Here is a 14,904-nt window from a genome sequence, read left to right as displayed (position 1 = left end):
TACTGTATCTGTATATGAAAAGCTGTAATAACACTTGAGCCTGCCATAATATTTTTTTTGTCTACTGTACATGTATAAAAGGCTAAAAGTTACTACAGTTTTAAAAACCAAAACATTTTTGAGTGTACGGCCATCATCAGTGGTACATATTTTCTTTGTTAAGAAGAATTGCAAACAATGTAAAGGAGTTAAAGGAACATGCATGTATCAATACCAATTGAGAACTTGAGGCTAAGGGTCCATTACTTTGTATAAAACATCTTCTATATCACTCATTTTAAGGCTAAATACAGGTTATTTACTTGTACTAGTATGCTATGTCTGCAGGGCTGTCATTAAGGGTTGTAAGCCGTAACATCTGTTATGGCTGAGTATGCTTGATTTTCCCTTGATGCTACAGGTGAAATTCCCTGTTGTTTAGAGAAATCACCCACAAAGTAACAAATTTGCTATGGGTGTGGAGAATAAGGCTACAGGTGACTAAAAAATTAATGACAACCCTGGTCTGTACATGGGAACTATATACATTGTAAACGTACATGCAGTACATGCATCAATCACTTCTAATCAAGGGAACCGTTAGGCCAATTTAGAGGGTACAACTCATTATGTGTGACTTTTGTAAATTTAGTAGGTGATGATCATGTTGTGCAAAGGTTTTGTTCATCTTTCATCACTGAGCAATGTCTGAGGCTGCAACTAAACCCTGCATCATTTATGTGGTCCATGTTACAGTTGCAAGCAACTTGTGGGTTTGATTTTGAGTCATGGACTTGTTTTATGTACATGTACAAGTGCATGTAGCAATTAAAGCTGTACCATCTTATTGGGCCTACAGATATTCATACTATGAGTAGTCCTGGCCTCTTTCGCGTAGTCTATTGTGTGTGATGCAAATGAAAACAGCGAGAAAAAAATGTTGATTTTCTTTTGTGTCACGCATGACTAAGGGCCTCTTCATATGAGCCAGGTAACTGGCCAAGTGCTGTGTTGCAAAAGCGAAGCTATTTTGCCTAAAAAGTTTTGTCCTGGGTACCCGGGCTGGAGCGTTCATATGGGAAAATTTTCATCCTGGTCACTGAGATCTTGGACGCAAAAACTGAGATCTCAGTAACCGGGCCAGCCTGGCTTCTCATACATATATGAACACATCAAAATTTTTACGAAGGAAAGAGTAGCGAGGTGAGATCTCAGAAAATGAGCCAGGCTGGTTGACCGGGCTCATATGAAGAGGTCCTAAGCCAAAGAGGGAATACTTGTAGTCTTAGCAAGCAGGGCAGGGAAAAACCCACATCCCATTGCCTGGGGCAAGTAAATTTTGCTCTTGGGCAAGTGAAAATGGAAGTTTGGAGGTCTGGTCAGGTGGGCAAGTGAAATTAGTCTCAGTACATATAATCTTGTGAATGATAATTTCCAATCAAAGCCTATTTCAAAACTTAAGACTGCAAGATGAGCAAAACAGTGAGTTGAAAGCATGGATTAATTTAAAATCCAAGCATACTTTGTATCTGACACAGCAATTGTCACTGTTGGTAGTTTCTTTCACCTAGTTTCATAGTGCCAATAAACTCATTTTGTTATAGTCTATCACTGAATATAGACAGCAACTAGTAAATGATGTAGTTGATAAGGCATGAACCCTACGTGCCCATTGGGCATTAGTAATATTTTAGTGGAGCCAACTGAAAACTAAAATATACTGGCCCACTGGGCAGCTAGATTTCATTTTTTTTTTCCCACCCTGGCAAGATGAAGCTTATAAAACCAAAACCACTTGCAGTAAGTTATAGGGAACCCAAGCTGTCACAAGTCAAGGTCATGTGCAATTTGAGGTAAAGTTTTACAAAAACTACAGTATTCCATCATGAAAGAATTAATTAATGCATACCATTTTCCCCTTGAAATAAACTTTGTAGCCGCAGTGTATGTAATATATGATCGATAATATTATTATTTACAAGTTAACAAAAATTATCCCATCAAGTTGTAAGGTTCATTCATTTCCAACAAGAAACAACTGTACTTTCACTGATGTGGCATGACTGTAGTAGCTACATATAGCTTCCTTTCTAACCCTAAATTTAGTTATTTCCTCCTTTAAAAATTTACCAATGATTGCAGAATTGCAGCAATAACTTTGTAACCGGAAGGCAGTTGAAAGACCCCTATCAGACTCACAGAGACTTTGGCCCTAACAGGGTAGCACCACTCTCCATCTCCTGTTTCTCAAAGCTGAAAATAAAAACAAAATTATTTACTGCATTGTTTAGTTATTGCAGGGTTTAATATTTTAGCGTCCATGTATGTTTTGTTATCATGTTAAGTCTATAAAGTTGCCTTTCCACTTGAAGAAAAACAAACTGTTTGATTCAACTTCCACAGCTCGCACTTTAATTTCCCTACGAAGAGATCGATCAGTTTATGCCATGTCAAGATAGTAAAATGATCACAATGGATGAGTAATTTACGGCTGCACAAAAATGGCATACACAGTTGCAAACATATAACTGCCATATAACCGATCATACATGTATATAGAACAGTACCTAATTATGTAGACTGGACGAAGAACAATTCAAAATTCAGATCTATGTTTCATAGGCAATCATCTAATTCGATAAAACAGCTGATGTGGTAACAGATATGTTACATGTATTTACATGTGCATGCATCTTTTCGAATGAAAGACACACCAAGACAGAAGATGGTCGGCTTACCTCCATTTCTTGAGACATTACCAAGTTGAAGTCTATCAGAAAGATAAATCATGGTCGCTGCACCCACGAGTCATATGATTCGGTTCGGTCCCTTAACTTTTCGTCCAGTAAAAGGTAAAAAAACAAACAAATGAACTGTTGCACTGGTTTTAAACGACTGGAACGAAACCTCCGTTTTACACAACAATTTTGAAATGGAAACAAGTCACGTGGTCACTCACATGATCTTTCATGCAATCACAGCTGACCAAAATGCTCGCATCAGAGTATTGCACCGGCGGGTCAGCGGAAAATCGACCGGAAAATCCGTTTGCGCCAAAAGTTACGACCGCCAAAACGAAGCAAGAGGATCGCATCGATCGCCACATTGGATATAGTTCTTAGCCCAGGATTTTTAACGGTACGGTATCTGTTTATTTTATCTGCTTAAACTTCATTTCTTTGTTTACAACCCTCGTAACTTTTTCAAGCGTATTTTCAGGTATTTTACATTGAGACATACGCGGGTAATGCTTGGCGATTTCTTGTTTGGATGCGCCAAATGTTTATTCATAAAAGAAGCTTTCTCTTAGGTGCATGGCTTTGCTCCAGACGTAACTAATCACGTACCAAATGGAACGTTCGATTAAACGAACTTTATCGAAATCAATCGAACTTAATCGAACGATTGGGGCTCTGGAAAATGGTTGAAGGGCCTAGTGATAGGGACTTCTCCCCGTGCACATGTTAGTTTTGACCTTCAGTGGGGGATAGACAAGCATTCAGTGTAGTTCAAATTCACCAAATTTTTGATTAGATGAATGCACTACATTTATGTGGCAGGTTGATATATTTCCAAAAAATATGGCTAAGCACAGCAAAGGTTCAGGAAGAAGAAATTACCTGGCAAGAAGAAGAAAAAATAATGAAAGACAAGAGGACGAAGTAATAAGAGAAGGATGAAAACACAGAAAACTACATGTAGCTGAAGTATTTCATTCTTTGCAAGAAACTGAGGCAGATGAAACAATTAAGTTGGGAAAGATTTGCGGAACCAGTGTGATTTACCACCAAGGCGTTTTTATGTGGTCCAATGAGGGTTCTTTATTTGCTTTTGCTCGTAACATTTTCAAGAAACAGAAAATTTAACCAGTTACAGAATAACCCACTAGGACATGAATGAATGGGTAAGTGGATAATGCAGTTGATTCATGTACATAATTAGTAATGAAATGTTCCAAGTCCTGGTTCGGTAGTTGTTGTTCGCGAGATCTTGAAGCTTGTGCTCTAGTTTGCAAGATGGCATCCAAGCAAATGTGCAAAGGCCTCTAGGTGTTCTGAAATGTTATTGTTGACAACTGAAAAATAAATCTTTTTATCATTCCATGCATTTTGTCTTCCTTTTCATTGGCTGAGAGCCCACCAAGTGACCTGTAAATGACTGCCTACAAATAATGATCTGCTCATGCGTAGTGCCGTGTAAATGTGTTTGCTGCAAATAATATTGAATTTTCCTCTCATGCATGATTGAAACCAAGCTCTCAGGTGAAATAATTTAAATGGCAGATCGCTTCCCTGATATGTCAGAGAGTGATTTAAATGTGAAACCAAACTGGGTGGTCACAGATCAATTATTTGCCTCAGCCTTCAGCTTCGGTAAATAATTGATCTGCTTGCCACTGACAAATCATGATATTTTGCTCAACCTCATCCAATAATAATTATTATTCACAGTTATTGTGGAACTGGCGCTTTTTGCCAGCTTGCTGTGATGTTAGTAGTGAATGCCTCTTCTTAACAGATCAGAGCACAGACTCTCATAATATTAGCCTGGTCACAGCATCTCTCATTGAAACCAACCACTAAATTCAACATAAGTCTACTCATAACAGACTGGAACAACAACTTTTATCATTAACAACTGTTTAGACAAAAAAAAAAATGGATTTCCTACATTGTTAACAATAATGACTAAACTGTTGTACACAAATATTAGTTCAAACCACTTTTGACTTCAAAATTAAATGACTGTCAAATCTGGAAAACTGTAACTGCTCATATGGGAAACAGGAAAAAAAGATTTGTTTGAAAGAACAAAAAAAAAAGGAATTTGGTTGTGAGATCTTGATTTTGGTGTACTTTGTGAGTGACAGCACTTTTGCAAGATCTTGAAGCATGTATACCATGATGAGTGACCACAATAAATGACTGGCTGATTACTACAAGCAATTTTCTTTTTCATATTCAGTGGTTGTCATTTCTTGTGATTTGTTTTGAGATCTTTCACGTGCACACTGTGACTGGGACACTTTCTGCCAAAATTACATGTATGTAAATTATGTAATCTTGAAGCACGTACATGATGACTGACCACAATCAATAATTTGCTAATTACTGCAAGCTAGTTACATGTACCTTGAAATTTTCTTTTTAATATTGAGTAGATGTGATTTTTTTGTGATTTGATTGTGAGATCTTAATTCTGGTCTACTTTGTGAGTGATGGCATGTTTTGCCATTAGGAGCAGCCCCAATCATTAATAAGTATAATGTCAACCAATTACTTGGATCAATTTTCCTTGAGTTATTAGTTGCTGCTTTCAGAGATTTGATTGCTTCTGGTAAATTTTTAAAGTAATGACACTTTTGATAGAACTTATATATTGTGCATGTACATGCGGCCTAGCACACGCTCTCAACCTGAACCTCACTTGTGAACAAACATGGCATCTGTGACCATGTCCTTTTAGAGAAGACTGGAATTTACTTTAACGCCTATCGAAAAACTCCTCTGGGAAGTCCTGGAGTTGTTCAGTCTTTGCCTGCCATTTTGGTTATAAACAGTGCTTGATACTTCGGAGAAAAAGAAAGACAGGAATACATGTACATGCAGGGGGGCAAGAGAGTGCTATTTTGCGAAAAGGTTTGTTTGTCCACAGATTCATGTTTTTGGCTCGGCTAAATTTTTGATTAATTTTGACATTGAGAGAGTCTTAAAAGCTTACACACTAAAGCAGTTTTCAAAAAGGGGATGCAAATTATGTTGATTGAATTATAAATTTCCATTGGGCTAGATTTATAAATAGTGCAAAAATAGTGTATTTAAAATCTGTTTTTAAGATAGACATTGTCATTATTTAAAAGTACTATTTAAATAGTATACTCGCCTGATTAAAACTTAAAATATGTTTAAAACAGACTGTTTTGGTTGTATTTTAAAGCTTATAATATGAATTGCTATCTCAAATAGGTTTTAAACTTCCTATTTAAAACATATTTTATGTTCTTGACATGTCAACTACATTTTAAATATCCTATTTAAAGACTATTTCAACACTGAAAATTTGTAAAATACTTTTTAAACCTACAGCCATTGCCAACATAACTTTCAAAACAGGGTTTAACTAGAATTTTTAAACTGTTTGAACGAAATTTTTGTGGCCATAGTATTAAAATAGATTTTAAATCCCCTATTTAAACCCTGTTTTGAGCTCAAACTACGTTAAAAACAGTGAAAATCATTCCAATGTCATGAAGTAGGTTTTAACTATACTTGAAATACATTACAAACAAGAAGCAAAATTTTGAATTTTGTACAAAATAGCACAAAATAGCACAAAAATACCCTATAGTGACTTCAAAATACTGTTTAAATCGTCAAAATACGTTCAAAACAGTTTAAAATCAGTTTAAAAATACAGCTGTTTTGGTAAGGTACAACCTATCGTTGTTGTGGAATACAGTTTAAATATACGTTGAAATATAATTTAAACACTCACCACAATTTGAAATTTTTTGCAAAGTACCTTTTAAATACATAACGATGGCCTCAAAACAGTGTTTAAATCATCAAAATACATTTTAAGTGCTTTAAAATAAGTTTAAAAATAGGGTTGTTTTGGTAAGGGAAAGAGACTTCACTAGAGCGATAAAAAGAAACAGCTGATCGGGTTTTTTTTCCCTATTTCGCACTTGACTGCGTGAAGTGAGTAACCTTCAAGAAAGTTCAAGGCTATTTTTGTGACATGACAAATATCACAATCACCTGTTTTTGATAAGACAAAGAGAAAGTTTTGTGTGTTTTCGTTCAAAATTTAGTTCAAATCTGCAAGTTTTTTTCTATATTCTTCCCGAACCTGGTTTCTTATTTTTACGATATCTGGCTGGATTGGACTTGTCTGTATTTGCGCAAAGTTCGAGCGTAAGGTCTCTTTAAGCTGGCGATATTTCTGCATTTCACGTGTGATCAGTTGAAACTCCGTGTCAGAAACCCGATTATCATTAAGAGCCTGTGAGACGGCGAGGTTAATCGAGTCATGTTTTGCAATAGCCAGAGAATGGATTCTCCAGTGCTTATTGACTTTGCGTTCAAGCTTCCTGTTGACAACGGACAGGCCAGTGGAAACTGCGCCAGATAAAGCGGCTATCGCGGCAACAGGCGCCGACAACAATTCCAACACCGGTGAGTGATGTTGCAACAGCCCCAGAAGACAGAACTGCCGTGAAGGCGCCAAGGCCAACCAGGGAATAATGAAGCGCTTTCCGGGCTTTTTTGTATTTTTTTCAACACAAGCCTGTAATGCTCGACCTCAGCAGATATTTCTTTATCAATTCTGCTTATCTCGGTTAGCCGGAAATTCTCGGCATTCATCGTTTCGGGAAGGCTTGGATAGATGTCAGGCGGTGCACTTGGTGGCAACAGATTTGCAGAAGACATTGCGTATATATAGTAATTTAATTTAACTCTAATTCAAAAAGAAGAGGCAACCCCTTGAAATCAAAGAGTTCACCATTTTCATCTTTGACGCTAATGGTGATGCTGTTTATGAACTTGTCTGTAGAAGCGTCACGGAAAACATTTTGCGATGAGTCGATGTTATAGCTGACTTTTTCATAAGGCTTTCCTCTGACGTCAACCTTGCCAAGAAGGTCTGACTTCTTTCCATTCAAAAAGGTTTTTGTTGAGTCAACGAGATCGCAGTGGATAAAGTAGCAACTCGGGCTGTTAAGCTTTTTGATATATTCTTCTTTCTTCATATTTCTCCCGATTCCAAGAAAATTGGCCAAACTGTAATCAACGGAAACTTCTTTCGCTTGATTAGTGTTGCCTAAATTGGCAGTGACGGTTGTAATTTTAAGAACAGAATTGGGGTTATTCGTTTCTAAGACCAATTTCACCTTTTTCTTGTAATGTTCAAAACTGGATTGCAGTTCTTTTACAATGCTCTCGACATTGTAATGCCCTTGAGGCAATGATGCAACCACGTCGTCGGTTCCTTTGAAAAACATTCTGCCAACACAACTCAGATTATGCCACGAGTTGAAAAAAGAACAACTCAAAAGTCTGACATAGCTTGCTCCTGGGAGCGGTTCTTCAAAATAGATAGTCTCTCCGTTCTGTTGCGTAACAACAGTGAGAACAACCATTTTTATATTCAACAAATAAAATTATGTTCAAAATACATGGCGAATGTGTGGAAAAATCCAAACCTTGTGATAAAAGACTCAATTGCCAAGGCAAACGCATGGAGAGAATTTGTGGGACATTTTCCCAAGGCCGATAGATCGCGTTTCGTCGCTCAGGGGAGTACAGACGGAAAAACGTAACGGAAGAAATCTTTTTCAAAGAGGGCCCAGGCTCGCTTCAAAGTGTCTTCGGCTCAGACAAAAAATATTGGAGCGAGGAAATGAAAAAGGCGCTCGGTTTGGAAGACAAGCGCTCGGGGGACATTGGAGGGTTTCCTTACCAGCTGGCGCCGCTTGGTTCAAAAGTTTCCTTGCCCATCCCTGCCGTACCTTTCGACGGCAAAGCGCAAAGTTTGAAAAAAATATTCGACGCCCCAATCCAAATATACGTCACGCCTGATCAATATTTCACGACAAAATTCCGAGAAATATTTCAAAACACCAAACTCAGGCACACGTCTGGAACCGCATCAAAACACTGGTTAGGAGGGCCTGACATGAAATATTGGCCGCAACAGCTCAACTTCGCGGTTTTCTGCGCGACACAGGGGTGCGGAGTTTCTCGCGAAATCTTTGACAGCGGGATGGATCTCCCCCCGCAGATAAGAGCTTTCTACAAATTCCACGTGTACTTCACGGTCAGGCGCATTTTGTACCAGCTTGGAGGTATTCAGAGCATGAGCGCTTTGCCCGGAGACCCGCCTTTCAACCAATACAATAATCATTATGACGTCGCTTCTTACAAAAGGATATGCAGCGAGTTCGGCATTGCCCCGTCGAGCGATTTCCACTTCACGCACGGGGAAAACCACGGTCTGGGAAGCGTTTACGTGTACGCGACAGGCGCGGGCGCGACAAAAACTGACTATAAATACCCTGGATGGAACAAATTTAGCGATGAAGGCGGCAAAGCAATAAAGGGGGACTTGATTTATTTCGTCGAGCCGGGGGCCGCTTCTGAAGCTCAAGCGGACTGGTTCGCGCCAAACACCGCGAATGGTTTGACGCAGGCGGGCTTGTCGAGAATAAATCAGTCAATCGAGGCTTTCGTTTACTGCATCCTTGGCGCGCAAGTCAACGTCCGCAGCAGCATTCTCGGCTCTGGCGGTCGGGCTAGAGAAGCCCAGAGCGAGTTCCTGGTGCTGATGGAAGACGCGATCAGACAGCCTGACTTGGCCGTGAGCGTGCAAAGGTACCAGCTCGCGGTGGACCAAGCGAAGGTCAGGCTCAATCTCGCTGTTGCCCCCATGGCCTGGCTCATGCCCGCGCAGATGATAATCAACACCGCAAGCACGATCGGTTACAACAACAAGCTGAAACAGGCGGTCTCCGGGATGAAACTTGGGGTCAACAACGAGGTAAACCAGGAGACAAAAAAAGCTGGGCTCAAACTAATGGCAGGCGGCCCTTCAAAAATTAACCCTCCCAACAGCCATCCGTCCAACCCGATTCACAAAGCCGCAACAGCCGAATCGGGGCGTGTGGTTCCACCCCACAGGAAACCAGCTTCGTCCGAAACTCAACAAGCGCAGCCACCGGCGCAAAAAATTGAGCCCGTGGCTCCAGATAAAACACCGCAACACGAAATTAACAAAATGGCTGTCATTGTCGGCGTAGTTGTTTTATCGGCTTTTCTGTTCATAGCTTGGAGGTAAGTGGCCCCGCTGGTTAACGCTGCTTCTTAAAATATTTTTCGAACAAAAAGGCCACCGCGGCAAGAATGAGCAGCCAGGTGTGCTCGGCCAGAAACCCGACGACTTGGCCTGCGGCTTTGAAAAGGAAGCTCACAATCGAGCCAATCAGCCCGGGCAGCAGAGAACCGAGTTTCGCGGCAATATCTTTGAGGCCATTTCCCAAAGCTTTGCCGGTGGCTTTCAAACCTCTGGTGAGGACCCCGATGACAGCTCCGATTGTGGTCCCGGCGGCGAGAAGAATAGCGGTCAATGTCACGCCATATTTTTTGAAGATCTCCTTGACCCTCTCCAAAAGAGGCTTCTCTCCGCCCAATTCTTCAAGCCGAGCCGTTATCGACCTTATCTCTTCATTGCGTGTCTCTATTCTCTCCCGCGCGGCCTCTTTTTCTTCAGGTGCGGCATTTTCATCTTTTAAAATCTGCGCATCTTCTTTATTGTCTTTTTCTAGCTCTTCTCTGTCCATTTGTAGATTTTTTATTTCTTTTCCCAAGGCGGCACTTTTCACACCAAGTTTCGTTTGGAAAACTTTTTCTTCTTCGGTTATTTTTGCATAACTTTCTTGAAGCTCCGGAAGTTTGTTTTTTGCGTCTTCTATCTGTTCAGGCGGCGTATCAGGGTCTAAAGCCTTGTTTCTTTCAAGCCTGATTCGCCAGTCCGGCGCCTCTTTTCGTTTTCTTATTGCTTTGAGAGCTTCATTCGCATTTTCTTCTTCTTCTTCAAAATCTGCAGCTTTTGAATCTTCGATAAACTGAATATCTCTCTCCGCCTGTTGTTCTGCGAACTTTTGAATATGTTTTTCACTAACCTTTTGATGTTCTGTTTCAAGACTTATCAATTCTCTTTTCAGTTTGTCAATTTCCTCTTGCGAACCATCTGCATTTTCAAGAGCTTCTATCTGGCTTTGTTTCAATTTTATTGCTTTTCTTATTTCATCCATTTATTTTTTATTTTTTTCTCTTTCTTCGTATTGCTTCTCTTTGAGCTCTTTTCGTTTTTCGTATATAGTTTGTTGAACCTTCTCGTATTTGGAAGGCCCGAGAGCATCTTTTACTTCTTTTGAAAGGTTTGGATTAATCTGATCTTTTCCCGTTCTCCTGTTTTTGGTATACAGGTCATACGTTTTTTTGTCAGCTCCGAACATTTTGACTTCGAGCTTCCCCTTCGAGCTGTATGAAACCTCAAGCTCGCTTGAGCTCATGTCCGGGTAGATACCTTTTGCAGCAACTCACGCTTGTTCACTCAGGGCCTGAGCCCCGGTGAAAGAGGTTTCCGCATACGAAGTTGCAGGCAGCCCGCTTTTTTCGTGCTGCATTGTCTGCATCGGAATTTCTTGTTCTTTTCCATGTGGCGTAGACGACTCTCCTGGGATAAAAGGAGTCGTTTCGTTGGCATCTCCGCCTTCATCATCGTCGCCCCAACCGTACGGGTCATAAGCAGGGTTTTCGAAGCTTGTTCCTTCACCTTCCGTCATAGCAATATATTTCAAGCAAGGTATTTTTCAAATTAGAAATAATCGCTGGTGTTTTTATATACAATGTCAGTTCCAGAGAACCTTCGCCCAACTCACAGCGAAAAGACCTTACACGCCATGAAGGCTGAGCGCGCGGTCAAGCGGATCACCTTTAACCCATCCGAAGCCAGCCCCGGCAATTCGCTGTACGTTTACGTGCCCAAGCTGAACGAGAACGAGGTTCTGGTGCCGGGCTCGCTAGCGCTTGTCTTTGACATCGACCTTTCTGGAGGGCACGCCAACAACTTCCTCGTCCAGAACGTCACGCGGGCGCTCGTTGACAAGCTGGTCGTGACGTTTGCGGGAAGAATCCTGCAAGACAGGTTGGGTACGACATCTACAAAACTTTCGAAGACCTTTTCCTTTCGCAGGAAGAGCGCGACAGCAGGATTCTCGAAGGGATTCAGAGCGAGGATCTGTGCAAGATCCGCTCAGACGCGGGAGACAAGAAAACCTCGGGCGTCGACGCTGAAAACAAGCTGACGGAGGTATACGGAAAAAAGTACCGGATCAGGCTTGACCATCAGATCTTAACCGACCACGGCGTTTTCTACCCCCAGGCCCTTTACAACAACCTCAAGTTCGAAGTAAAACTTGCCCAAGCAATACACGTGGTCAAAGGCACCGACACACAACCAAGCTGAAATACAAGCTGAAAAACATCCAGCTCGAGCACAAAATGATCCGCAGCAAGACTCTGGCAGACGAGGCGCGGAGCGTTTACACCAGCGGCAAAGAGCTGCTTTACGACCACGTGATGCATGACAAAGAGGTGCCCTTCGAAAAAGACGTTGACCCGAGGCTCACCATCAAAGTCAACGCCCAAAGAAGGTCACTGAAAGCCCTCTTCCTCCTATTCGTAGAGCCGTATACCGCGGGCGACAGAGATTCAGAAAAATTCATCTTCCCCGATCTGACGAAAGTCAGCGTCACGGTCAACGGCTCGCCCAACAGGCTTTACAACAACGGCATCGAAGGCAAGGACATGTGGGAAGAGGCCCGCAACTTGTTCGTGAAAGAAAAAAATAAAACGGAGCACATGGATATGACAAAGTTTTACACCGGTGACAGGTTCGGGCTTGTGATCGATATGCGCACGATGGCGGATCAGTCGATGCACGGCAGCGGCACGCGCATTGTGAACAGTACGGACGGTGTCCAGCTGGAAATTGAGCGGAAAACCGAAGGCTCAGGCGACGTGAAATGCCACGTATTCATCATCTCCGACGCCCAGTTAAGCCTTATGGGCAGACAGTTTGAAGATGTGCAATATTGAATATGAACATGGACCCCAGCAAGATACCCTTCAACGCTCTCAGCGTGGGGCCGACTAATTCTGGCAAATCGAAGTTCGTGGTGGACCAGCTCTACGGCCCGTTCCGCGGAAAGTTCGATTACATCGTTCTCATCTGTCCGACGTTCACGCACAACAAGACCTACCACTGGCTTGGCGAAAACGATCCGAGAATGGATGTGATAGTCTGTGAGCAGCACGACGTGGAAAGGTGGTTGAAGCTCGTGAGATGGCTTTCCGAGGGCACCAACACGCTCATAATCCTCGACGACTGCGCGGCCTCCAAAGACGTGAAACTTGAAACTGAAACTTGCCAGGACTGTTATCAGACGTACAGAACATAAACATTACAGCAGACCCGTCCTGCATTATCGCTTTCAGTGTAGCCCACCAAATCCTCACCATACCACAGCCGTAATTCTTGGCCCGAGCTCACCGAGTAAGGAGAAAAACGCGGCAGGATAATCTCAGGGGAAAACGAGTTATATCCGGGTAACTCGGACCACTTTCCAGTACCCCCAGCGTGCGTGAAAAACGGGTTTGGTGGCATAAGGAGGGCATTGCTTGATGTTGTGATGGCAAGACTGACGTGTTTTTTAACTGAAGGATGGTTACCACAGCCCCAGAAAGACCAGTGAGAAATTTGGCCAGAGCAGGTCATGTAACCACTTAGATAGATCAATTTTACTGCGGCTATCTTGCCACCGTAAGGGACGTCGAAACTGCCATACTTGCTATCCCTTGCGCCGAAACACACAGGATGGATATTCGCTTTAACCCAGGGATCTGAATAGCCAAGGAAAGTGAAAATATGTGAGTGAACGAATTAGTAATTGAAAACTACATTATCAGTAATGAATGAAAATTAATCTCGTTATTTTCAATTAGTCATAATACTGTACCGAAAAGACGCTCTTGTCGTACCCAAACTGACTGACTCTTCTTTGAAGTTTCATTGCCCGCCTCAAAAAACTTTATCTCGACGAAATTAAACTCATTAAAAATACAAAAAACAAGAAAAGAGAGAGAGAGAGATTCTTACTCAGTGCTGCAGTGGAAGGGACTATGAAAAGCATCATAGCCACAAAAAGTAGCCTTTGATCCATGACTTGTCGTGCGGTACGGGAGTCTAAAAAATAACCATAGAAATGAGATGAGAAATGTCTGATCATGAAATCGTGAAAAGGAGGTCCTTAGTTCTGTAAATATACGGAAAATAATTTTCTGTAGTAGGATGGAACGAGAATCTAGGTGGTGTTTAGATTAAATGATGGATCAAAATTTTACCAAAGCTGAAATATTACTCGTTCTTGCAACTGATAGCTGAGATTGGAGATCTGCAAAATTCTAGGTTTTTCCTTTTCAGCGGCTAAGTCACTTAGCTTTAAATTAACAGTAATAATAAGCGATAAAAAGCTTAAACATAAAACAGAAGAGAATAACAGCGTTGTCAGTTTAGCACCAAACTGGGTGAAGAACGAAAAAAAGCAAAAAAATAATAATAGCGATTAAAAATAACTTGAATAAAGCTTTCAGCAATACTAAGAGACGATAATAACTACTCCGTCAATACTTATTCTTCTTTGAACAGTGATTAAAATTTCTTCAGTGAAAGAGTTTTTCTTAAGACTTTTTAGGTAATCTGTGGATTTGCTTAATTGAGTGAAGTCAAACATTGCCAACTCTTTTCATTTGTTTGTGATAACTTGTTGTCAAAACGTAGTCCATTAGTGGTTTGGGGACGCCATCTAAATAAATTAAAACCGACAGCATTTTTCCACAGATTGTGATATAAGCTTTCTTTTAACGTGTGTTTCTACAACTGTTTACCCAGAAACGATGTACACCTTTTCAAATTTAGCTTTATTTATAACCAATAACTTAAACTGTCAGAGAGTCAACTTTGCCTGTGCAAATAAATCAGGATAGGTTAAGAGTGTGTATAATAGCTTTTAACGATAGCTTTCAACTTAAAACAGGCTGTGTTTGTAAACCTGACTTCACACCATCTTAACATGTCGAACGAAAAGAAGACTTGAAATGTGAGCATCAAGTTTGTTTTAGTCGGGTGTTTTTAAATGGAGTATCACTTCACTTCCCCTAAGTTCATAGTGTTTAAATTCTGTCACAGTGAATCACCGTGAACTTCAATCAAACAACGGATAACTATGACTACCCACAATACCTCTCGTCATTGTTGCATACACGTTTACAGTTTTTTTTAGGACGACTTTCTCTGGTATAT

General features: G+C 41.1%; 1 protein-coding gene and 1 pseudogene across 1 annotated transcript; one reads left to right on the top strand and one right to left on the bottom strand.

Annotated features, from left to right (window-relative positions):
- The first annotated feature begins 11,065 nt into the window (after positions 1–11,065).
- Positions 11,066–12,971, top strand: LOC145502753 (uncharacterized; annotated as a pseudogene).
- An 11-nt stretch (positions 12,972–12,982) lies between these two features.
- Positions 12,983–13,952, bottom strand: LOC145502756 (uncharacterized). Its single transcript, XM_081482112.1, has 2 exons — positions 13,702–13,952; positions 12,983–13,445 (listed from the first exon to the last, which is right to left on the bottom strand). Exons 1-2 carry the CDS (start codon positions 13,829–13,831, stop codon positions 12,985–12,987), a joined length of 591 nt encoding a protein of 196 aa, XP_081338238.1. The 5' UTR covers positions 13,832–13,952; the 3' UTR covers positions 12,983–12,984.
- Between the last annotated feature and the right edge of the window lie 952 nt (positions 13,953–14,904).

The sequence above is a fragment of the Orbicella franksi genome, chromosome 11, assembly GCF_964199315.1.
Source record: "Orbicella franksi chromosome 11, jaOrbFran1.1, whole genome shotgun sequence".
NCBI classification, from domain to species: Eukaryota; Metazoa; Cnidaria; class Anthozoa; order Scleractinia; family Merulinidae; genus Orbicella; species Orbicella franksi.
This window is presented reverse-complemented; position numbering and strand designations above follow the sequence as displayed.

Excerpts from the sequence above, each read along its gene's own strand:
- LOC145502756 (XM_081482112.1), bottom strand. The coding sequence starts at position 13,831 with ATGATCAGACATTTCTCATCTCATTTCTATGGTTATTTTTTAGACTCC. Across the intron at positions 13,446-13,701 it reads CCCTTCCACTGCAGCACTGA|ATCCCTGGGTTAAAGCGAAT; the intron begins GTAAGAATCTCT and ends TTGGCTATTCAG.